Below are 24,112 nucleotides of genomic sequence, written 5' to 3'. Positions count from 1 at the left end.
GTAGAGCTGTGCACATAAGGAAACAGTGTTTGGATTTCATTCTGACTGCAACGAGAAGCCTCTGGATGTGTTCAGCTCATAAGTGACATGGTCAGATTTATCTTTAAGAGTCTTCAGACTATTCTATGAAGACTAGGTTGAAGGCAGGAGGTGGCAGCAAATGAGTAGCAGGAAGAAGAATTAGGAGGTGTGTGTAGCCGTCCATGTGAGGGATGATGGTATTGTGTTTTCTACCGAGATCAAATGTATGGAAACAACCTCTTCCTCGCTCTTTCTTGTCTCCCCTTCCCTTTTTTCCTCTCACCTGCCTATCTTGTCTTTTGTTTTCATTGACTTTCCATACACACACACAGATTCCTGCTCCAAAGGTGTCACCAAAGGTGCTCCAAAGGCGTTACAGCAATATGCTTTCTTGTCTCACAGCCCAGGCTCCTGTTGTGGTAAGAGGTTAACCTGACCTCCTCAGGATAGAAAAGCACAGGTGCCAGAAAACAGCCCTTTTCCTGGCCCTTGGGAGACGGGTGGGTGGTGCATGAAAGTCAGAGAAGAGGCAGAGACATGACCTTGCAATTTGGCAGCATCGGAGGGGGTTAGAGGAGCGGGGGTGGAGAGGAGGGCAAAATATAGGAATCACATTACTAGATGGCACTCTCTACCTGAAAGGAGTTGAAAAAGAGCTCACAGTGCATCCGAATCTCCCACCCCAGCCCCGCAAAGGAATGGGGCAGACACACGAACACGATGTAATGCACACCAAAGACCAGGACCAGCACCAGTGTGGATTTGGCGAGTTTCCTGGAAGAGAACAGCAAGTCTTTTAATTAGTCAATATAGAGTGCCCTTCTGCAGACACTGGAGAAGGAAATGGCAACACACTCCAGTATTCTGGCCTGGAGAATTCCATGGGCCAGATAGTCCATGGAATTGGACTATTCCAAAGAGTTGGGCAAAGAGTTGGACACGACTGAGCGACTTCACTTCACTCTTCTGTAGACATGTGCATGCGAAGTTGCTTCAGTCATGTCCAACTCTTTGAGACTCTATGGGCTGTAGCCAGCCAGGCTCCTCTATCCACGGGATTCTCCAGGAAAGAGTACTGAAGTGGGTTGCCATTTCCTCCTCCAGGGGATATTCCTGACCCAGGGATTGAACCCACATTTCCTGCATTGCAGGAGGATTCTTTACCACTGAGCACTAGGGGAGCCCTCTGTACACATAGCTTTCTGAAAAATATAAAGCTTAGCAGAACTAACAGGGACTGATTTCCCCATCTCTGACCCACTACTTATGCTAATTTTTCCCTTCCTCCCTCTTCTTCCTGTCACTTCTATTCTAAATCAGGCAGTTTATTCTCACTTCCAGTGATTACTATCCCCTGAAAGAAGTGAAAGTTGATCAGCCATGTCTGACTCTTTGCAACCCCGTGGACTGTAGTCTGCCAGGTTTCTCTGTCCATGGAATTCTCCAGGCCAGAATACTGGAGTGGGTTGCCATTTCCTTCTTCAGAGGGTCCTCCTGACCCAGGAACCGAAGCTGGTTCTCTTGCTTTGTAGGCAGATTTCTTTACTATCTGAGCCACCAGGGAAAACCACAATTATCCCCTAAGTCTTTCTAATCTCATTTCTACTCTTTTTGCTTAAAGGATACTATTTTCATAAAATTGTAAAATGCCTTTTTTTTCCTGTCCTAAATCTTCAGCTTCAACGTTTGAGATGTAAGAAGTGGCTCTTTCTCTAAGAATCATTTAATATCCCAGTAATCTCAAAGTAAAGTCAATCCTAAAGGAAATCAGTCCTGAATAGTCATTGGAAGGACTGATGCTGAAGCTGAAGCTCCAATACTTTGGCCACCTGATGGGAAGAACTGACTCACTAGAAAAAACACTGATGCTGGGGAAGATTGAAGGCAGGAGGGGAAGGGGACGACAGAGGATGAGATGGTTGGATGGCATCACCAACTCAATGGACATAAGTTTGAGTAAGCTCCGGGGAGTTAGAGATGGACAAGGAAGCCTGGCATGCTGCAGTCCATGTGGTCGCAAAGAGTCGGACACAACTGAGTGACTGAACTAACTAAAAATATCTCAAAGGATTGTAACCTTCTTCCTTCCCTCACTAGTCTTTCCTTCAGTGTTCTTCCTTCCTTTCTTTTGTCCTTCTTTCCTTTCTTTCTTTCCCTATTTACTTATTTTTTTTCTTTTTGGAAGTAGGCTGACTATCTAGTTTCAAAGATAATCCACTCTTTGTTCTCACCAGAGTTTTTCAAGTCTCTTGGGCAACTTTCTACTGAAAGTATAATTTCACATCATTCAGAAATAAAGGAAATAGTAGCTTTTATTCAGAACTAGAGAAATAAGCATCTTTCAAACACAAGTGCACTTTTTCATTTTATGAAGATTGAAAGGCTACTTACATTTTTCCACTTCTATCATCCTTTGACCTTTGTCTTCACCAATGGGATGTGACATGAGACAAGCTTCCTAGTATAGCATGGACCCTTTACTGTAAATGCTTAGGCACAATTTATGGTACTACCACTTCCACCATACTGAAAATAACTGGAGCTAGCAGCTGATCACTCGTTCATACTGTGCATCCTATTCTAGACCTCGGTCCATCTGTACCTGTAGTCTTTTCTGCCTGACTGTAAATGTTTCCTACATGGTATAGGGGAATGTTTGTGAGAGAAGATGGAAATGCTGGCTATGATTTCTTCCTTTCTGTGTCTGAGATAGCATTTCATGACAACGTGAGGCAGAAAGAAATAGATTCTTGTTTGGGGATTGCAAAAACTAATCCACATGCTCCTGACTAGTGGGTGTATATGTTCAGTTGCCTAAAAGCCACTTCCAAAATGACTTAGAACCTCTGAAATGATAATTGGGAGAAACAGACATAGTCTTAAAATAGTTTGATAGTGATTATAAATACTTAGGATATTCCTGGTGGCTCAGACAGTAAAAAATCTGCCTGCAATGCGGGAAACCCAAGTTTGATCCCTGGGTCAGGAAGAACTCCTGGAGAAGGAAATGGCAACCCTCTCCAGTACTCTTGCCTGAAGAATCCCATGGACAGAGTAGCCTGGTGGGCTACAGTCCAAGGGATCACAAAGAGTTGGACACAACTGAGTGACTAACACTTTCATATTCATAAATACTTAATTTGTCCTTTTTTCCAACAAAGACTGAATAATAGACCTCCTTCAATCAGTACTTTTGAAAGTTCTTAAAAATCAATTATTTGGGAGGTGCCAATTTGATAGGAAGGCTTCTCAGGTGGCACAGTGGTAAAGAATCTGCCTCGCAGTGAAGAGAGGCAGGAAATGCAAGTTCAATCCCTGGGTCAGGAAGATCCCTTAGATAAGGATACGACAACCCACTCCAGTATTCTTGCCTGGGAAAATCCCATGGACAGAGGAGCCTGATGGGCTACAGGCCATGGGGTCACAGAAGCAGACATTACTGAGCACACAACACACCCAATCTGATGGGCAGACTGGAACAATATAGCAAATACACTTTCTTGATTTTTGTTGTGTGTGTGTGCTCAGTCGCTAAGCCCTGTCTGACTTTTTGTGACATCCTGGACTGTAGCCTACCAGGCTCCTCTGTCCATGGGATTTCCCAGGCAAGAATACTGGAGTGGGTTGCCATTTCCTCCTTCAGGCGATCTTCTTGAACCAAGGATAGAACCTGCATCTCCTGCTTGGCAGGTGGATTCTTTACCACTGAACCACCAGGTAAGCCCTGGTTACAAAGTTTATTATAAAATCCCAGTTGCTAAGAACATATTTTTAAAAACATACTTAAAATTTAAGCATATGGTAAGGTTTGTTGTTATTTATATTTTCCTAAAATATATATACTTTTCTGACAAATAGCACAATTAAACCAAACAAAAATACATGTTCACAATTTAGTCTCTTAGAGACATTTCAGATCAATTGATACCTGTCCTTTAGTCTAAATAGTAACCAAATATTTTCTTTTATGGATGTCTGTCCTGGAATTACCTGTATTGTTTTCTGGTGTCATGCCCAACCACATTGGTCTCCCAGATTTTAGTAGCCAGAACTCTAACGGTATTCAGAAACAGGATAAAATTCAGCTGAAAAAGAAGATAATATTACAAAGAATTATAACTTAGTCTTCAAGTTGTTTGCAAAAATTTACATAAATTGAACTTCTTTGTATTCAAAGACTGAAAATTACTGATTCTGTAAATGTGAATGAGGAAACCTCAGATAAGATATTAGAAAGATAGTGATTCTTGATTTACCCTTATGATAACACAGAGAAAATTTCAACAACACTAGAAATCAGAAATACCAGAGGATAATCTGCCAGAGCCCATGGGGGATTTCCAGGCCAAAGTTCAGATGAAGTTCTGTGGCAGACTGGTTAAAGGATGATAGTTACTATATAAATGTAACTGACTGCCTTTTCAAAATGAATTACCCATCTCTGTATCTATTTGGGAGAAGGCAATGGCACCCCACTCCAGTACTGTTGCCCAGAAAATCCCATGGATGGAGAAGCCTGGTAGGCTGCAGTCCATGGGTTCGCTAAGAGTCAAACATGACTGAGTGACTTCACTTTCACTTTCCACTTTCATGCTTTGGAGAAGGAAATGGCAACCCACTCCAGTGTTCTTGCCTGGAGAATCCCATGGACAGAGAAGCCTGATAGGCTGCTGTCCATGGGGTCGCACAGAGTCGGACATGACTGAAGCGACTTAGCAGCAGCAGTAGCAGCAGCAGGATCGATAGGTTGGATCTCTGTGCAGCCCAAGGGACTCTCAAGGGTCTTCTCCAACACTGTAGTACAAAAGCATAAATTCTTTGGCTCTCAGCCTTCCTTATAGTCCAACTCTCACATCCATACATAACTACTGGAAAAACCATAGCTTTGACTATATGGACCTTTGTAAGCAAAGTAGTGTGTCTGCTTTTCAATATGCTGTCTAAGTTTGTCATAGTTTTTCTTCCAAGGAGCAAGCGTCTTTTAATTTCATGGCTCCAGTCACCATCTGCAATAATTTTGGAGCCCAAGAAAATAAAGTCACTGTTTCCATTGTTTCCCTAACTATTTGCCATGAAGTAATGGGACCAGATGCCATGATCTTCATTTTTTGAATGTTGAGTTTTAAGCCAGCCTTTTCACTCTCCTCTTTCACTTTCATCAAGAGGCTCTTTAGTTCCTCTTCACTTTCTGTCTTAAGGGTGGTGTCATCTGCATATCTGAGGTTATTGATATTTCTCCCAGCAGTCTTGATTCCAGCTTGTGCTTTATCCAATCTGGCATTTTGCATGATGTAGTCTGCATAGAAGTTAAATAAGCAGAGTGACAACAGACAGCCTTGATGTACTCCTTTCCAAATTTTGAATCAGTCCGTTTTTCCATGTCTGGTTCTAACTGTTGCTTCTTGACCTGCATACAGGTTTCTCAGGAGGCAGGTCAGGTGGTCTGGTATTCTCATCTCTTGAAGAATTTTCCTCAGTTTTTTGTGATCCACACAGTCAAAGGATTTAGCGTAGTCAATGAAGCAGAAGTAGATGTTTTTCTGGTATTCTCCTGCTTTTTCGCTGATCCAACAGATGTTGGCAATTTGATCTCTGGTTTCTCTCCCTTTTCTAAATCCAGCTTGAACATCTAGAAGTTCTCAGCACATATACCACTGAGGCTTAGCTTGGCGAATTTTTAGTGTTATTTTGCTAGCATGTGAAATTAATGCAATTGTGCAGTAGTTTGAACATTCTTTGGCATTGTTCTTCTTTGGGATTGGAATGAAAACTGTCCTTTTCCAGTCCTGTGGCCACTGCTGAGTTTTCCAAATTTGCTGGCATATTGAGTGCAGCACAGCATCATTTTTAGGATTTGAAATCACTCAGCTGGAATTCCATCACTTCCACTAGTTTTGTTCATAGATATGCTTCCTAAGGCCTTACTTGACTTCACACTCCATGATGTCTGGCTCTACATGAGTGATCACACCATTGTGGTTATCTGCGTCATTAAGATCTTTTTTGTAGAGATCTTCTTTGTATTCTTGCCACCTCTTCTTAATATCTTCTTCTTTGACCCAAAAGCTATTCAGTAGCATGTTTTTTTAGTCTCAAAATGTTTATTATTTGTTTCAGCTTTCTTCTTGTAGTTTATCTCTAGTTTCATACCAAAGGAGTTTCCTTTGTGGCTCAAGAGGGTAAAGAATCTGCCTGCAGTGCAGAAGACCTGGGTTCAATCCCTGGATAGGGAAGAGCCCCTGGAGAAAAGAATGGCAACCCACTCCATTATTCTTGCTTGGAAGATCCCATGAGCAGAGGAACCTGGCTGGCTATAGTCCATGGGGTCACAAAAAGTTGGCACAACTGAGCAACTAACACTTTCATTTTTCATGTCAAAGAGATTGATAAACTGTTTATGTTTCATGTCTGTGCTCTAGATTTATGTTTTCTGGTCACCATAAGTGTTCTCTTAGCTTCATTGACTAATATACCCCATTCCTTCCTCAGATTTGGGAAATTCTCAGCTATTATTTTTTTAATATAAACTTTCTTCACCCTTCTTCCATTCTTCTCCTGCTGGGATACCAGTAACATAATTCTTTCTTTCCTAACAGTTCTTATAGAATGTCTTCTTTTTTTTTAAGATCTTAATTCTCTTTTTCCTTCTGTCTCTATCATTTCTAGATTTTTATTTTCAAACTCACTAGTTGTCTCTTTCATATCGGCTGCTGTATTTCCAATACCTTCTTCATCTTATTTATTGAGTCCTTTAGGTCCAGAATTTCACTTTGGTTCTTTTTTAGAGTTCCATTCTCCTTGGTAAAATATTCCTTCTGTTCATCAATTTTATTTCTGAGCTTATTTAACTGTCTTTCTGTATTTTCTTATAGCTTGTTGAGTTTCTTCATGACAACTATTTTGAATTCTCTATCAGTAAAGTCACAATATTCTGTGACTTTAAGTTTGGTTTGGGGGGACCTGTCATTTATTTTTTGTGATACATTGTCACCATGGTTCTTCATGGCTCTTGATGAGTTGTTCTCCTGCCAGCACATCTGAAGTAGTGAACATTCTTCTTTAGATAAAGTTGTTTTTGTTGTTTTAACTTGATTCTAAAGATTCAATGGATTAGTAATTAGTAGAGGCCTCACAAGTTTCTGGTCTCTTACCTGAGCTGCTTCTGGTTATATTTGAGAATCAGCCTTTTCTACCTTCCATCAGCCCTGTCAGAGGTGTCATGCACATCACCGCTTGTGCCTTTGGGGTTATTAGTGCCTTGCTGCTGCTGGCATTGTTACCTGGGACATCAGGGTGGTGGTCACTTCTGCAAGGCCCAGGGTCTCAGTCTCTATTATCCCTGGGGACAGGGGTGACAGGGAGCCAGGGTCACAGCCCCTTTGCCATGGCCAGGGTTGTCAGGTACTACCACTGTGGGTAGGGACAAATGGAGGAGCCAGAGTAATCGGTATGTCCATAACTGGCGGGACAGGGTCATAGGCCCACTGCCACTACTGCCTGGATCCCTGTGGCCAGGGGCACCCCTTTGACAGGGAGGCTGGAGTCATATGTTCTGCTTCCCCTGATGCTGCCAGGCTCTCTGGGGCTGCAGGCTCAGCTACCATGGCTGGGGCTCCAGGATCACAGGCACCACCTCTGCTGTTCTGGTTCTGCCTCCTCCATGTGTTCCAGTCCACCTTCCTTTGCAAAAGTGCTAAATCACTTCAGCCATGTCCAACTCTTTGTGACCCCATGGACTATAGCCCACCAGGCTCCTCTGTCCATGGGATTTCCCAGTGAAGAATACTGGAGTAGGTTGCCATGGCCTCCTCCAGGGGACCTTCCCAACCCAGTGATCAAACCCATGTCTCTTACATCTCCTGCATTGGCAGGTGGGTTCTTTTACCACTAGTGCCACCTAGGAACTCTGGTGTCCTGCTGTGTTGAGCAGAGGCACCATTGTTGAGTTATGGATGTTTTTACTGGTCGTAGATTGAAGAAAAAAGGCAAAGAGAGTGCCACACACCACAATGATGCTGATGTCATGCTTAATCACAATCTTATACCTTCTTTTCAGGAGGATAAAAAGATCCAAAACATGAGAGCTAAGGATTTTCATTTATCCTCTCCCACTGCAATATTTGGTTCACATCTACAGAAACGTTTTCAATAAGAAGGTAAGAAGGTACTGCATGTGTATCATATGCGTGCTACTTTCTGAATGGCTAAACTTACTTCATGCTTCATTAATTCCTCCTTCCCTAAGACTATACTCCCTGGTAATACAATGCAGGTGGAAGTGATACTGTGTAGGTGTGAAGGTCCAAGTGCTAGGAGCTGAAGCTGGCAGAGCCATGGAAACAGTACTAGCTGGGTACTGTCACTTGCCATTCCCTATTCCTAGAAAATAAATAATTACAAACGGCTACAGATGAGCCAATCTTTAGCTCCATTTATATTAAGATGCCCATGATCAGGGACTCTGTACTCAAGTTAGTAGACCATACTAAGTAAATGCAGCAAACTTAGGGGCAGTTCCAAGATGGTGGAGGAATAGGATGGGGAGACCATTTTCTTCCCCACAAATTCATCAAAAGATCATTTGAATGCTGAGAAACTTCCACAAAACTTCTGAATGCTGGCAGAGGACACCAGGCACCTAGAAAGGCAGGCTGTTCTCTTTGAAAGTAGGTAGGACAAAATATAAAAGACAGAAAGAGAGACAAAAGAGTTAGGGACAGAAACCTGTCCTGGGGAGGGAGTCGTGAAAGAGAAGTTTCCAAACAGCAGGAAGCCCTCTCACAGGTGGGGAGTTTTGGAGTCTCAGAGGGCAACATAACTGGGAGGAAAAAAAAAAAAAAAACACAGAATAGGCACCTAACCACAACTGCCAGCAGAGAAGTAGCCCAGATGCTCGGCTGGACAAGGAGGTGGGGGCTCATCATCGGTCCTTAGGGTAAGGACCAGGCCTGAATGCCCTGAGGACAATCTGAGGGAGCCAACGTGAGACAGCAACCCAAACTGTGTGATCGCCAAAGAGGGGAAAAAAGAAGAAAATTTTCCCTCAAAAGGCTCTAACCTAATGCGCAGCCTGGCCTGCTCACAGAATAAAGGATTGAACAAATACCAAAGGAGAGCTAGCCAGCTGTGTACAGGTCCCTCCCCACCGCTGGTGGCAGAGAAGCAGGCATGCAACAGCCAGAGCCAGAAAACAAGGGGCTACTCCAATCTTGGCCCTAGAGACCAGCATCCTTCACCAAACTGTGAGCAGGCTCCCAGTTGCTAGCCACATCTTCCTGGGATCCTGGATAGTTGACACCTGCCAGGAGGATTGCAGCCTGAGATCAGCTCCCTAGAGGATTCACACAGCACACCTGAGATGGTGCTCTTGCAGTGCACCGGGAAACCGAGTGGCCGGGATGGGGGAGGTGATTAAGATACACGGCCCACTTGGGACAGTGCACTCGCCAAGCACCTAGTCGTCTGAGCTGCTCAAACCTAGGAAGGGCACAAAATGCATGCCTAACCGAGTCTGTGCCCTTGCAGAGTACCTGAGAACCTAAACCTGAGCAGCTTAGACCTGGAAAGTGCATGAAATGCAGGGGTACTTTGGACAGTATGCCTGCAGAGCACCCTGGAGCCTGAGCAGCATAGACCCGGAAAGCACACACACCATGAGCTGGGGCAAACCCAGTGTGGTCCATACATTGCGAGCACTTCCCACACACGCCCACAATATTTGTTTGTAGTGTTTCTCCCTCCCCACAGCACAAGTGAACAAGTGAACCTAAATAAGTGACCACCTTCACCCCCTTGTGTCAGGGCAGAAATTAGACACCAAAGAGACTTGCAAACAGAGGAAGCCAAAATAAAGAAGAGGGAACCACTCTGGAAGTGACAGGTGCAATAGATTAAAACCCTGTAGTTAACATTGACTAAGCACCTGATGTGAAGAACTGACTCATTTGAAAAGACCCTGGTGCTGGGAAAGATTGATGGCGGGAGGAGAAGGGGATGACAGAGGATGAGATGGTTGGATGGCATCACCGACTTGATGGACATGAGGTTGAGTAAACTCCAGGAGCTGTTGATGGACAGGGAGGCCTGGCATGCTGCAGTCCATGGGGTCACAAAGAGTCGAACACGACTGAGTGACTGAACTGAACTGAACTGAAGCATTGGAAGGGGCCTATAGACCTTGAGAACAAGTACAAGCTGGAACAAGGAACTATCTGAAACTGAACTGACTCCACACTGCCCACAACAGCTCCAGAGAAATTCCTAGATATATTTTTACTACTATTATTTTTAATTTTTTTATCTTTAAGTTCTTTATTACTCCTTTAATTTTCATTTTTATAACCTAGTATTACCTTGAAAAAAAAAAAAAGACCCTACTTTCAAAGCAAACTTCATAGGGCCAGCTAGCTCTCCTTTGGTATTCTCTCAATCCTTTGTTCTGTGAGCAGGCCAGACTATGTGTTAGGTTAGAGCCTTTCATGGGAAAGTTCTTTTTTTCTCTCTGGTTATCCCACAGTTTGGGTTGCTATCTCACATTAGCTCCCTCAGATTGTCCTCAGGTCACTCAGGCCAAGTCCTTGTCCTAAGCATGCAGCCTGAGCCTCCCCATCCAGCCCCCACTTGCTGGTGCCAGACACGAGCATCTGGGCTACTTCTCTGCTGGGAGTCGTGGTTAGGCACATATTCTGTGGAGTTTTTTCCTCCTGGTTCTGTTGCCCTCTGAGATTCCAAAACTCCCCACAGACCCACCTGTGAGAAGGCTTCCTGCTGTCTGGAAACTTCTCCTCCTTCACGATTTCCTCCCCAGGATGGGTCTCCATCCCTAAGTCTTTTGTCTCTCTTTTTGTCTTTTATATTTTGTCCTACCTCCTTTTGAAGAGAACAGCCTGCATTTCTGGGTGCCTGGTGTCCTCTTCCAGCATTCAGAAGTTGTTTTGTCAAAGTTACTCAGCATTCAAATGATCTAATGGTGAATTTGTGGGGGAGAAAGTGGTCTCCCCGACCTATTCTTCCACCATCTCGGGACCACCACACAGAGTGAATTGATTACTGGCTAGATTGCTCTCTCCCTTTTTGACTCCCCCTCTTCTCCTCCTGGTCACCTCTATCTCTTTCCTCCCTTTTTTCTTCTCCTTGTAACTCTGTGAACCTCTCTGGGTGTCCCTCACTGTGGAGAATTATTTCACCATTAACCTAGATGTTTTATCATCTGTGCTGTATGCATGGAGAAGTCTTGAGGCTACTGTAAGAATAAGACTGAAAGCCAGAGGCAGGAGGCTTAACTCCAAAACTTGAGAACATCAGAGAACTCCTGATTCCAGGTAACATTAATAGAAAAGAGCTTATCCAAAAGCCTCCATACCTACACTGAAACCAAGCTCTACCCAAGAGCCAACAAGTTCCAGAGCAAGACATACCAAGCAAATTCTCCATCAAAGGAGGAACCCAACCCTGAGCATTAAAAGACATGCTGCCCAAAGCCATGCCAAACCCATAGACACCCTAAAACTCACTACTGGACATTTCATTGCACTTCAGAGAGAAGAGATCCAGCTCCACCCAGCAGAACACAGACACAAGCTCCCCTAACCAGGAAACCTTGACAAGCCACTAGACCAACCACACCCACAAGGAGCATGCTCTACAATAAAGAAGAACCACAAACTTTCAGGGTACAGAAAGGACACCCCAAACACAGCAATTTAAACAAAATGAAAAGGCAGGGAAATATTCAGCAGGTAAAGGAACATGATAAATGCCCACCAAACCAAACAAAAGAGGAGACAGGGAGTCTATCTGGAAAAGAATTCCAAATAATGATAGTAAAGATGATCCAAAATCTTGAAAACAAAATGGGGTGACAGATAAATAGTCCAGAGACTATAGAGGATTGAGAAGATGCAAGAAATGTTTAACAAGGATAGAAGTAAAGATGAGGCAATCAATAGTGAATAATGCAATAACTGAGATCAAAAGCACTCTGGGGGGAACCAACAGTAGAATAACTGAAGCAGAAGATAGGATAAGTGAGGTGGAAGATAGAATGGTGGAAATAAATGAAGCAGAGAAGAAAAAAGAAAAAAGAATGAAAAGAAATGAGGACAACCTCAGAGACCTCTGGGACAATGTTAAACACTCCAACGTTCAAATCATAGGAGTCCTAGAAGAAGAATACAAAAAGAAAGGGCATGAGAAAATACTTGAGGAGATAATAGTTGGAAACTTCCCTAAAATGGGGAAGAAAATAGCCAACCAAGTCCAAGAAACCCAGAGGGTCCCAAAGAGAATAAACCCAAGGTGAAACACCCCAAGACATATATTAATCAAACTAATGAAGATCAAACACAAAGAACAAATATTAAAAGCAGCAAAGGAAAAGCAACAAATAACACACAAAGGGATCCCCATAAGGATAACAGCTGATCTTTCAATAGAAACTCTTCAGGCCAGAGGGAACAGCAGGACATACTTAAAGTGATGAAGGAGAAAAACCTACAGCCCAGATTACTATACCCAGCAAGAATCTCATTCAAATATGAAGGAGAAATCAAAAGCTTTACAGACAAGCAAAAGCTGAGAGAATTCAGCACCACCAAACCAGCTCTTTAGCAAATACTAAAGGATCTTCTCTAGACAGGAGACACAGAAAAGGTTTATAAAATCGAACCCAAAACAACAAAGTAAATGGCAATGGGATCATACTTATCAATAATTACATTAACTGTAAATGGGTTGAATGCCCCAACCAAAAGACAAAGATTGGATGAATGGTTTAAAAAACAAGACCCCTATATATGCTGTCTATAAAAGACCCAACTCAAACCAAGGAACACATACAGACTGAAAGTGAAGGGCTGGAAAAAGATATTTCACGCAAATGCAGACCAAAAGAAAGCAGGAGTAGCAATACTCATATCAGATAAAATAGACTTTGAAATAAAGGCCGTGAAAAGAGACAAAGAAGGACACTACATAATGATCAAAAGATCAATCCAAGAAGAAGATATAACAATTATAAATATATATGCACCCAACATAGGAGCACCACAATATGTAAGGCAAATAGTAACAAGTATGAAAGGGGAAATTAACAATAACACAATAATAGTGGGAGACTTTAATACCCCACTCACACCTATGGATAGATCAACCAAACAGAAAATTAGAAAGGAAACACAAACTTTAAATAATAAAATGGACCAGTTAGACCTAATTGATATCTATAGGACATTCCACCCCAAAACAATGAATTTCACCTTTTTCTCAAGTGCACACAGAACATTCTCCAAGATAGATCACATCCTGAGCCATTTATCTAGCTTTGGTAAATTCAAAAAAAAATGGAAATCATTCCAAGCATCTTTTCTGATCAAAAAGCAGTAAGATTAGATGTCAACTACAGGGAAAAAAAAAAAAACCTATTAAAAATACAAACATATGGAGGCTAAACAACACACTTCTGAATAACAAACAAATCATGGAAGAAATCAAAAAGAAAATCAAAATATGCATAGAAAGTAATGAAAATGAAAACACAACAGCCCAAAATCTATGGGATTCAGTAAAAGTGCTAAGGGGAAAGTTCATAGCAATACAAGCTTACCTCAAGAAACAAGAGAAAAATCAAATAAATAACATAACTTTACACCTAAAGCAACTAGAAAAAGAATAAATGAAGAACCCCAGGGTTAGTAGAAGGAAAGAAAGCATAAAAATTAGGGCAGAAACAAACTAAAAAGAAACAAAGGAGACTATAGCAAAAATCAACAAAACTAAAAGCTGTTTCTTTGAGAAGATAAATAAAATATACAAACCATTAGCCAGACTCATCAAAAAGGGGGCGGGGGGGGGATCAAATCAACAAAATTAGAAATTAAAATGGAGAAATCACAACAGACAACACAGAAATACAAAGGATCATAAGAGACTACTATCAGCAACTATATGCCAATAAAATGGACAACTTGGAAGAAATGGATGAATTCTTAGAAAAGTATAACCTTCCAAAACTGAACCAGGAAGAAATAGAAAATCTTAACAGACCCATTACAAGCATGGAATAGAAACAGCAATCAAAAATCTTCCAACAAATAAAAGCCCAGAACCAGATGGCTTCACAGCTGAATTCTACCAAAAATTTAAAGAAGCGCTAACACCTATCATACTCAAACTCTTCCAGGAAATTGCAGAGGAAGGTAAACTTCCAAACTCATTCTCTGAGGCGACCATCACCCTAATACCAAAACCAAAGATGCCACAAAAACAGAAAACTACAGGTCAATATCACCGATGAACATAGATGCAAAAATCCTCAACAAAATTCTAGCAAACAGAATCCAACAACATAGCCAAAAGATCATACATCATGACCAAGTGGGCTTTATCCCAGGGATGCAAGGATTCTCCAATATTCACAAATCAATCAATGTGATACACCACATTAACAAATTGAAAGATAATAACCATATGATTATCTCACTAGATGCAGAGAAAGCCTTTGACAAAATTCAACTCCCATTTATGATAAAAACTCTCCAGAGAGCAGGCATAGAAGGAACATACCTCAACATAATAAAAGCCATATATGATAAACCCACAGCAAACATTATTCTCAATGGCAAAAACCTGAAAGCATTTCCCCTAAAGTCAGGAACAAGACAAGGGTGCCCACTCTCACCACAACTATTCAACATAGTTTTGGAAGGTTTAGCCACAGCAATCAGAGAAGAAAAAGGCATAAAAGGAATCCAGATTGGAAAAGAAGAAGTAAAACTCTATTTGCAGATGACATTATCCTCTACACAGAAAACCCTAAAGACACCACAAGAAAATTAATACAGCTAATCAATGAATATAGTAAAGTTGCAGGATATAAAATTAACACACAGAAATCCCTTGCATTCCTATACACTAACAATGAGAAGACAGAGAAATTAAGGAAACAATCCCATTCACCATTGCGACAAAAAGAATAAAATAATTAGGAATAAATCTACCAAAAGAAACAAAAGACCAATATATTGAAAACTATAAAACACTGATGAAAGAATTCAAAGACAACACAAACAGATAGAGAAATATACCATGTTCATGGATTGGAAGAACCAATATAGTGAAAATGAGTATACTACCCAAAGCAATCTATAGATTCTATGCAATCCCTATCAAGCTATCAATGGTTTTTTTCACAGAACTAGAACAAATAATTTCACAATTTGTATGGAAATACAAAAAACCTCGAATAGCCAAAACAGTCTTGAGAAAGAAGAATGGAACTGGAGGAATCAACCTGCCTGACTTCAGACTATACTACAAAGCTACAGTCACCAAGACAGTATGGTACTGGCACAAAGACAGAAATATAGATCAATGGAACAAAATAGAAAGCCCAGAGATAAATCCATGTACCTATGGACACCTTATTTTTGATAAAGGAGGCAAAAATATACAGTGGAGAAAAGATAATCTCTTTAGGGAAAACTGGTCAACCACCTGTAAAAGAATGAAACTAGAACACTTTCTAACACCATACACAAAAATAAACTCAAAATGGATTAAAGATCTAAATATAAGACCAGAAACTATAAAACTCCTAGAGAAAAACATAGGCAAAACACTCTGACATAAATCACAGCAATGACCCACCTCCCAGAGTAATGAAATGAAAGCAAAAATAAACAAATGGGACCTAATTAAACTTAAAAGCTTTTGTACAATGAAGGAAACTATAAGCAAGGTGAAAAGACAGCCCTCAGAGTGGGAGAAAATAATAGCAAATGAAGCAACTAATGAAGAATTAATCTGAAAAATATACAAACAGCTCATGCCGCTCAATACCAGAAAAATAACCCAATCAAAAAATAGACCAAAGAACTAAACAGACATTTCTCCAAAGAAGACATACAAATGGCTAACAAACACACGAAAAAATGTTCAGCATCACTCACTATCACAGAAATGCATATCAAAACCACAATGATGTACCATCTTACACCAGTCAGAATGGCTGCTATCAAAAATGGCTGATATCTACAAACATTAAATGCTGGAGAGGATGTGGAGAATAGGGAACCCTCTTACACTGTTGGTGGGAATGGAAACTAGTACAGACACTATGGAGAACAGTGTGGAGATTCCTTAAAAAACTGAAAATAGAACTGCCATATGACCCAGCAACCTCCCTGCTGGGCATATATATTGAGGAAACCAGAATTGAAAGAGACATGTGTACCCCAGTGTTCAATGAAGCACTGTTCACAATAGCTAGGACATAGAAGCAACCTAGATGTCCATCAGTAGATGAATGGATAAGAAAGTTGTGGTACATATACACAATGGAATATTACTCAGCTATTAAAAAGAATACATTTGAATTAGTTCTAATGAGGTGGATGAAAGTGGAGCTTATTATACAAAGTGAAGTAAGCCAGAAAGAAAAACACCAATATAGTATATTATCACATATATATGGAATTTAGAAAGATGGTAACAATGACCCTATATTCAAGACAGCAAAACAGACATGGATATAAAGAAAAGACTTTTGGACTCTGAGGGAGAAGGCGAGGGTGGGATATATGAGAATAGCATTGAAACATGTACATTACCATATGTGAAATAGATGACCAGTCCAAGTTTGATGCATGAAACAGGGCACTCAAAGCTGGTGCACTGGGACAATCCAGAGGGATGGGGTGGGGAGGAAGGTGGGAGGGGGGTGCAGGATGGGAGACATGTGTACACCCATGGCTGATTCATGCAAAAACCATTGCAATATAGTAAAGTAATTAATTAGCCTCCAATTAAAATTTTAAAATTAATTTAAAAAATAAGAAAATAAATGTTAGAGCAACATTCCATAAATAAAGCATATGATGTACTTAAGCACAGTGCAATGCACATTTTTAAGTCTCTTCTGAGTGGCTGGCACTATGATAGACCTAAAGATAGATGAAGTAATATGCTCAACAACTCGGTCTTTGTCTGTCTTTCACTCTGATAAAATAATAATCTGGACAAAACTGATTTAAACTGTAGGTGATCTTGTATTCATTGACAGTGAAAGGGAACTTTGGCCACCTGATGCAAAGAGCTGACTCATTTGAAAAGACCCTGATGCTGGGAAAGATTGAGGGCAGGAGGAAAAGGGGATGACAGAGGATGAGGATGGTTGGATGGCATCACTGACTCAGTGGACATTAGTTTGGGTAAACTCCAGGAGTTGGTGATGGACAGGGAAGCCTGGCATGCTGAAGTACATGAGGTTGCAAAGAGTCGGACATGACTGAGCGAATGAACTGAACAGAACTGAACTGAAAGGAAACTGATATCCATTTAGTGGATACACCAGGCTCTTTATCCACAAACATTATTCATTAAACTTTGTAACAGTGTAAAAAAAAAATGAAGCAAATTCCCAAAACCTTGATTAAAGAAGACACCCACCAATCAGTCCATCAATTTGATAGCTAAAATGACAATCAAGTAGATTATGGAAAAAATTAAGAAAAACTAAGATTAAGAGAACTTGCTGCCTTAAAAAACAGGTAAACAAAATACACAGATGCACACACACATGCACATACACTCATTTAACAGCTGAATGAAATTAAAAAAATTATAAAGTATAGACTATAGGTTAATCAGAAATTGAGTTATTGACTACTTACTATTCTAAGTATTTCAGGTGAATTGACAGTCTTCACAACAGCTCTATGAAACAGGCACATTATTCTTCCCATTTTGCAGGTGAGGAATCTGAGTCACAGCTTACACAAATTAGGTATGGTCACACAGCCGGCAAGTTGCAGATCCCTAATGCAAAAGTTGGCTTAAAGCTCAACATTCAGAAAACTAAGATCATGGCATCCAGTCCCATCACTTCATGGGAAATAGATGGGAAACAGTGGAAACAGTGTCAGACTTTATTTTTGGGGCTCCAAAATCACTGCAGATGGTGACTGCAGCCATGAAATTAAAAGATGCTTACTCCTTGGAGGGAAAGTTATGACCAACCTAGATAGCATATTCAAAAGCAGAGACATTACTTTGCCAACAAAGGTCCATCTAGTCAAGGCTATGGTTTTTCCAGTAGTCATGTATGGATGTGAGAGTTGGACTGAGAAGAAAGCTGAGCGCCGAGGAACTGATGCTTTTGAACTGTGGTGTTGGAGAAGATTCTTGAGAGTCCATTGGACTACAAGGAGATCCAACCAGTCCATTCTAAAGGAGATCAGTCCTGGGTATTCTTTGGAAGGAATGATGCTAAAGCTGAAACTCCAATACTTTGGCCACCTCATGCGAAGAGTTGACTCTTTAGAAAAGACTCTGATGCTGGGAGGGATGGGGGGCAGGAGAAGGGGACAACAGAGGATGAGATGGCTGGATGGCATCACTGACTCGATGGACATGAGTCTGAGTCAACTCCGGGAGTTGGTGATGGACAGGGAGGCCTGGCGTGCTGTGATTCATGGGGTCGCAAAGAGTCGGACACAACTGAGCGACTGAACTAAACTGAACTGAATGAAACCCATGCAGCCCAGATGTATAGAATGGACTCTTAACCACTGCACAAAATGCCCATAAAAGAGAGTTAATAGTGGACTGAAATACAGAAATTTTTTAAAGAGCAGAATGAATTAAGAAAAGATTGGAAAGAATCTAACTTACCAGTTCAGTTCAGTTGCTCAGTTGTGTCCAACTCTTTGCGACCTCGTGGAATGAAGCAGGCCAGGCCTCCCTGTCCATCACCAACTCTTGGGGCGTACCCGAACTCATGTCCACTGAGTTGGTGATGCCATTCAACCATCTCATCCTCTGTCATCCCCTTTTCCTCCTGCCTTCAATCTTTCCCAGCATCAGGGTCTTTTCAGATGAGTCAGCTCTTCCCATCAAGTGGCCAAAGTATTGGAGTTTCAGCTTCAGCATCAGTCCTTTCAATGAACACCCAGGACTGATCTGCTTTAGGATGGACTGATTGGATCTCCTTATAGTACAAGGGACTCTCAAGAGTCTTCTCCAACACCACAGTTCAAAAGCATCAATTCTTCTGCGCTCAGCTTTCTTTATAGTCCAACTCTCACATCCATACATGACCACAGGAAAAACCATAGCCTTGACTAGATGGACCTTTGTTGGCAAAGTAATGTCTCTGTTTTTTAATATGCTGTCTAGGTTGGTCATAACTTTCCTTCCAAGGAGTAAGCATCTTTTCATTTCGTGGCTGCAATCACCATCTGCAGTGATTTTGGAGCCCCCCCAAAATAAAGTCAGCCACTGTTTCCACTGTTTCCCCATCTATTTCCCATGAAGTTATGGCATGATCTTACTTTTCTGAATGTTGAGCTTTAAGCCAACGTTTTCACTCTCCTCTTCCACTTTCATCAAGAAGCTCTTCAGTTCTTCTTCACTTTCTGCCATAAGCATGGTGTCATCTGCATATCTGAGGTTATTGATATTTCTCCCAGCAATCTTGATTCCAGCTTGTGCTTCATCCAGCCCAGCATTTCTCATGATGTACTCTGCATATATTACTTATATACTACACTTTCCTAAATTATTTATAATAATTTTTTAATTTCATTCAACTGTTAAATGAGTGTATGTGCATGTGCGCATGCATCTGTGTATTTTGTTTACCTGTCTTTTAAGGCAGCAAGTTCTCTTAATCTTAGTTTTTCTTAATTCTTTCCATAATCCACTTGATTGTCATTTTTGCTATCAAATTGATGGACTGATTGGTGGGTGTCTTCTTTAGTCAAGTTTTTGGGAGTTTGCTGCATTTTTTTTTACACTGTTACAAGGTTTAATGAGTAATGTTTGTGGATAAAGAGCCTGGTGTATCCCCTAAATAAATAAGCAGGGTGACAATATACAGCCTTGATGTACTCCTTTTCCTATTTGGAACCAGTCCATTGTTTCATGTCCAGTTCTAACTGTTGCTGCCTGACCTGCATATAGATTTCTCAAGAGGCAGATCAGGTGGTCTGGTATTCCTATCTCTTTTAGAATTTTCCACAGTTTATTGTGATCCACACAGTCAAAGGCTTTGGCATAGTCAATGAAGCAGAAATAGATGTTTTTCTGGAACTCTTTTCCTTTTTCGATGATCCAGTGGATGTTGGCAATTTGATCTCTGGTTTCTCTCCCTTTTCTAAAACCAGCTTGAACATCTGTTCAAGGTTCATGTATTGCTGAAGCCTGGCTTGGAGAATTTTGAGCATTACTTTACTAATGTGTGAGATGAGTATAATTGTGCAGTACTTTGAACATTCTTTGGCATTGCCTTTCTTGGGGATTGGAATGAAAACTGACCTTTTCCAGTAGTGCGGCCACTGCTGAGTTTTCCAAATTTGTTGGCATATTGAGTGCAGCACTTCCACACCATCATCTTTTAGGATTTGAAATAGCTCAACTGGAATTCCATCACCTCCACTAGCTTTGTTCATAGTGATGCTTCCTAAGGCCCACTTGGCTTCACATTCCAAGATATCTGGCTCTAGGTGAGTGATCACACCATCATGATTATCTGGTTCATGAAGATCTTTTTTGTAGAGTTCTTCCATGTATTCTTGTCACCTCTTCTTAACATCTTCTGCTTCTGTTAGGTCCATACCATTTCTGTCCTTTATTGAGCCCATCTTTGCATGAAATGTTCCAGTGGTATCTCTAAGTTTCTTTAAGAGATCTCTAATCTTTCCCATCCTATTGTTTTCCTCTATTTCTTTGCATTGATCACTGAGGAAGGCTTCCTTATCTCTCCTTGCTATTCTTTGGAATTCTGCATTCAAATGGGTATATCTTTCCTTTTCTCCTCTGCTATAACCAGGTTTTAAAATCAATATTAGAAACACAAACATTAGGTCTAACAGAGAAGGAAAATGGATTTAGCAATTTAGAAGACACTTGAAGAATCTTCCCAAATGGAGGAATGAAGAACAAAGACTTTTGTGATGAAGGATAGATGTCTACATGGAGGGCACAGAATTGAAAGTCATTATGAAGATTATTTCTTTTGGAAGAAAACGATAAATAGAACAAATCAATAAAGACATAAAAAGAAAAAATCCTGCTCTAGAGAAAGATTTGAGCCTACAGAAGGAAAAATGACACTATATATTGGGAAATGGAATGAAAAATAACAACACATTCTGGGGAGATTTTAAAATTTCTTTTATATAAAGAAATATATGCTTGGGGCTGGTGTACTGGGACGACCCAGAGGGAGTTCTCTTTTGGGCTTCCCTGAGAGCTTAGTTGCTTTTGAACTGTGGTGTTGGAGAAGATTCTTGAGAGTCCCTTGGACTGCAAGGAGATCCAACCAGTCCATCCTAAAGGAGATCAGTCCTGGGTGTTCTTTGGAAGGACTGATGCTGAAGCTGAAACTCCTATACTTTGGCCACCTCATGCGAAGAGTTGACTCATTGGAAAAGACCCTGATGCTGGGAGGGATTGGGAGCAGGAGGAGAAGGGGACGACAGAGGATGAGATGGCTGGATGGCATCACCAACTCGATGGACATGAGTTTGGGTAAACTCTGGGAGTTGGTGATGGACAGGGAGGCTTTGAAACATGTAAAATATCATGTATGAAACAAGTTGCCAGTCCAGGTTCAATGCACGATACTGGATGCTTGGGGCTGGTGCACTGGGACGACCCAGAGGGATGGTATGGGGAGGGAGGAGGGAGGAGGGTTCAGGTTGGGGAACACATGTATACCTGTGGAGGATTCATTTTGATATATGGCAAAACCAATACAATATTGTAAAGTTAAAAAATAAAAAAAAAGAAAGAAATATAATTTAGAGAGAGAAAAATCACTTAGAGGATCCTTGCATATCTCAAGTAACCTTCTTGAAGGGAAAATTTTGCTTAATGTCATTAATAAGCCAGTGAAAGAAAGTGAAAGTGGCTCAGTTGTGTCCAACTCTTTGCCACCTGTGGACTATAGTCCATGGAATTCTTCAGGCCAGAATACTGGAGTGGGTAGCCTATCCCTTCTCCATCGGATCTTCCCCACTCAGGAATCGAACAGGGGTCTTCTGCATTGCAGGTGGATCCTTTACCAACTGAGCTCTCAGTTCAGTTCAGTCTCTCAGTCGTGTCTGACTCTTTGCGACCCCAAGAATTGCAGCACGCCAGGCCTCCCTGTCCATCACCAACTCCCAGAGTTTACCCAAACTCATGTCCATCGAGTTGGTGATGCCATCCAGCCATCTCATCCTCTGTTGTCCCCTTCTCCTCCTGCTCCCAATCCCTCCCAGCATCAGGGTCTTTTCCAATGAGTCAACTCTTCGCATGAGGTGGCCAAAGTATAGGAGTTTCAGCTTCAGCATCAGTCCTTCCAATGAACACCCAGGACTGATCTCCTTTAGGATGGACTGGTTGGATCTCCTTGCAGTCCAAGGGACTCTCAAGAATCTTCTCCAACACCACAGTTCAAAAGCAACTGAGCTCTCAGGGAAGCCCAAAAAAGAACTCCAAGGAATTCAACAAAAGCATTCCTTGGAGGGATTTCCCAGGCAAGAATACTGAAGTGGGTTGCTATGTCCTTCTCCACGGGATCTTCCCGACCCTGGGATTGAACCTGGGTCTCCTGCATTGCAGACAGACTCTTTATTGACTGAGCCACCACAGAAGTCCTGTAGCACACAGAATAAGCCAGTAGCACACAGAATACATTTTATGGAAATGTGGCTTTAAAATAATGCAAATATAAACATTAGATTCTCTCTCAATTATGGTTTTAAAGATTTATTCAAAGTGAACCACAGATGAATTTCAAATTCAAAATTTCAGCCATGAAACTGGTGGTTCCATAGGCCATCTCAAAGACTGCTCCTTGGATCACCTTTGCCAGAATCATTCTCCCACTCCCTCTGCTCTCTCATCGTTACTAGGACAGCTCATTCTCAGGCTTTAGCCTGAATGTCACTTTTTCTCAAAAGCTATTCCTGACACCCCAGTCCCACCCTAGCACTTGTCACGTTTAAATCTTATCTCACCCCCATGGGCTTCTCAGGTAGTGCAGTGGTAAAGAATCTGCCTGCCAGTGCAGGAGACACAGGCAAGGCAGGTTTAGTCTCTGGCTCGGGAAGATCCCCTGGAGAAGGATATAGCAACCCACTCCAGTATTCTTGCCTAGAAAATTCCATGGACAGAGGAGTCAGGCGGGCTACAGTCCATGGGGTCACAAAGAGTCAGACATGACTCACTTGCATGCACTAACCCACTATGGTTAAGTTTAAGGAGAAACTGGTATCTGTTTTCCCACCATCTCATCCCCATTGCTCACACAGCATCTGCAGTGTTCTTGGTCTTAACCAAGATTTGTTAAATGAGTGAATGAAATGTGCACTCTCTAAACCCTGCTTATATTGAGGTAAATTAGCACATTCACTTCAGAGTAGAATTTTCACCTCTAAATGTCTATCACAAAAGATTTTAGTAGAGAAAGAAGTCAAAATTTATGTACAAGAAAGTCCACTGTTTTAAAACATCTCTAAAGATATGTGAAACTGAAACCATTAGTCACTCAGTCCTGTCCAACTGTTTGTAACCCCATGGACTGTAGCCCATCTGACTTCTCTGTCCATGGGGTTCTCCAGGCAAGATTACTGGAGTGGGCTGTCATTTCCTTCTCCAGGGGATATTCCTGACCCAGGGATCAAACCCTGGTCTCCTGCATTGCAGGCAGATTCTTCACTGTCTGAGTAAAGAATCTGTAAAGCTATCTATTTACACTTAAAATTTTCATCAGTGTCTTTGGATATGTAATGGGGAGGGTTCTCTTTCCTTCCAGGGAAGATAGCTCAAATGATGTGCACTTCTGTTCTCCCCACTCCACCTTACTGTCTCCATCCCTGGAGAAGATGGACTAAAGTATTTGATGAGTGAATGCAGGAAGAATACTATATCTGTTTAATTCAACTCATCCTTCTTTACTTTGGCAGCTTGCAGTGAGCAGACTTGTTCTGCAGCATCTCAGCATCTCAACATCCTGTGCCTGAGTGGGCAGATGCTGCCTAATTACGGGCTTCTTCAACAGGCCCACTGCACCGACAGATGGAAGATCACCCCAGACTCCAGCAGC

The 24,112-nt window shown here is 41.5% G+C and overlaps 1 protein-coding gene across 1 annotated transcript in view; it reads right to left on the bottom strand.

The window, feature by feature from the left end:
* PTH2R (parathyroid hormone 2 receptor) overlaps positions 1-24,112 on the bottom strand; it is a 92,586-nt gene that overhangs the window by 3,413 nt on the left and 65,061 nt on the right. Inside the window, exons 10-11 of the mRNA XM_025278145.3 lie at positions 4,012-4,106; positions 657-795 (exon numbers count right to left, since the gene is read on the bottom strand). Coding sequence (XP_025133930.3) covers positions 657-795; positions 4,012-4,106 — 234 coding nt within the window. The remainder of the gene's footprint in view (positions 1-656; positions 796-4,011; positions 4,107-24,112) is intronic.

This window comes from Bubalus bubalis, chromosome 2, assembly GCF_019923935.1.
Source record: "Bubalus bubalis isolate 160015118507 breed Murrah chromosome 2, NDDB_SH_1, whole genome shotgun sequence".
In the NCBI taxonomy this organism is placed as follows: Eukaryota; Metazoa; Chordata; class Mammalia; order Artiodactyla; family Bovidae; genus Bubalus; species Bubalus bubalis.
Note: the sequence above shows the minus strand (reverse complement) of the source record. Positions and strands in the feature narration are given on the sequence as shown.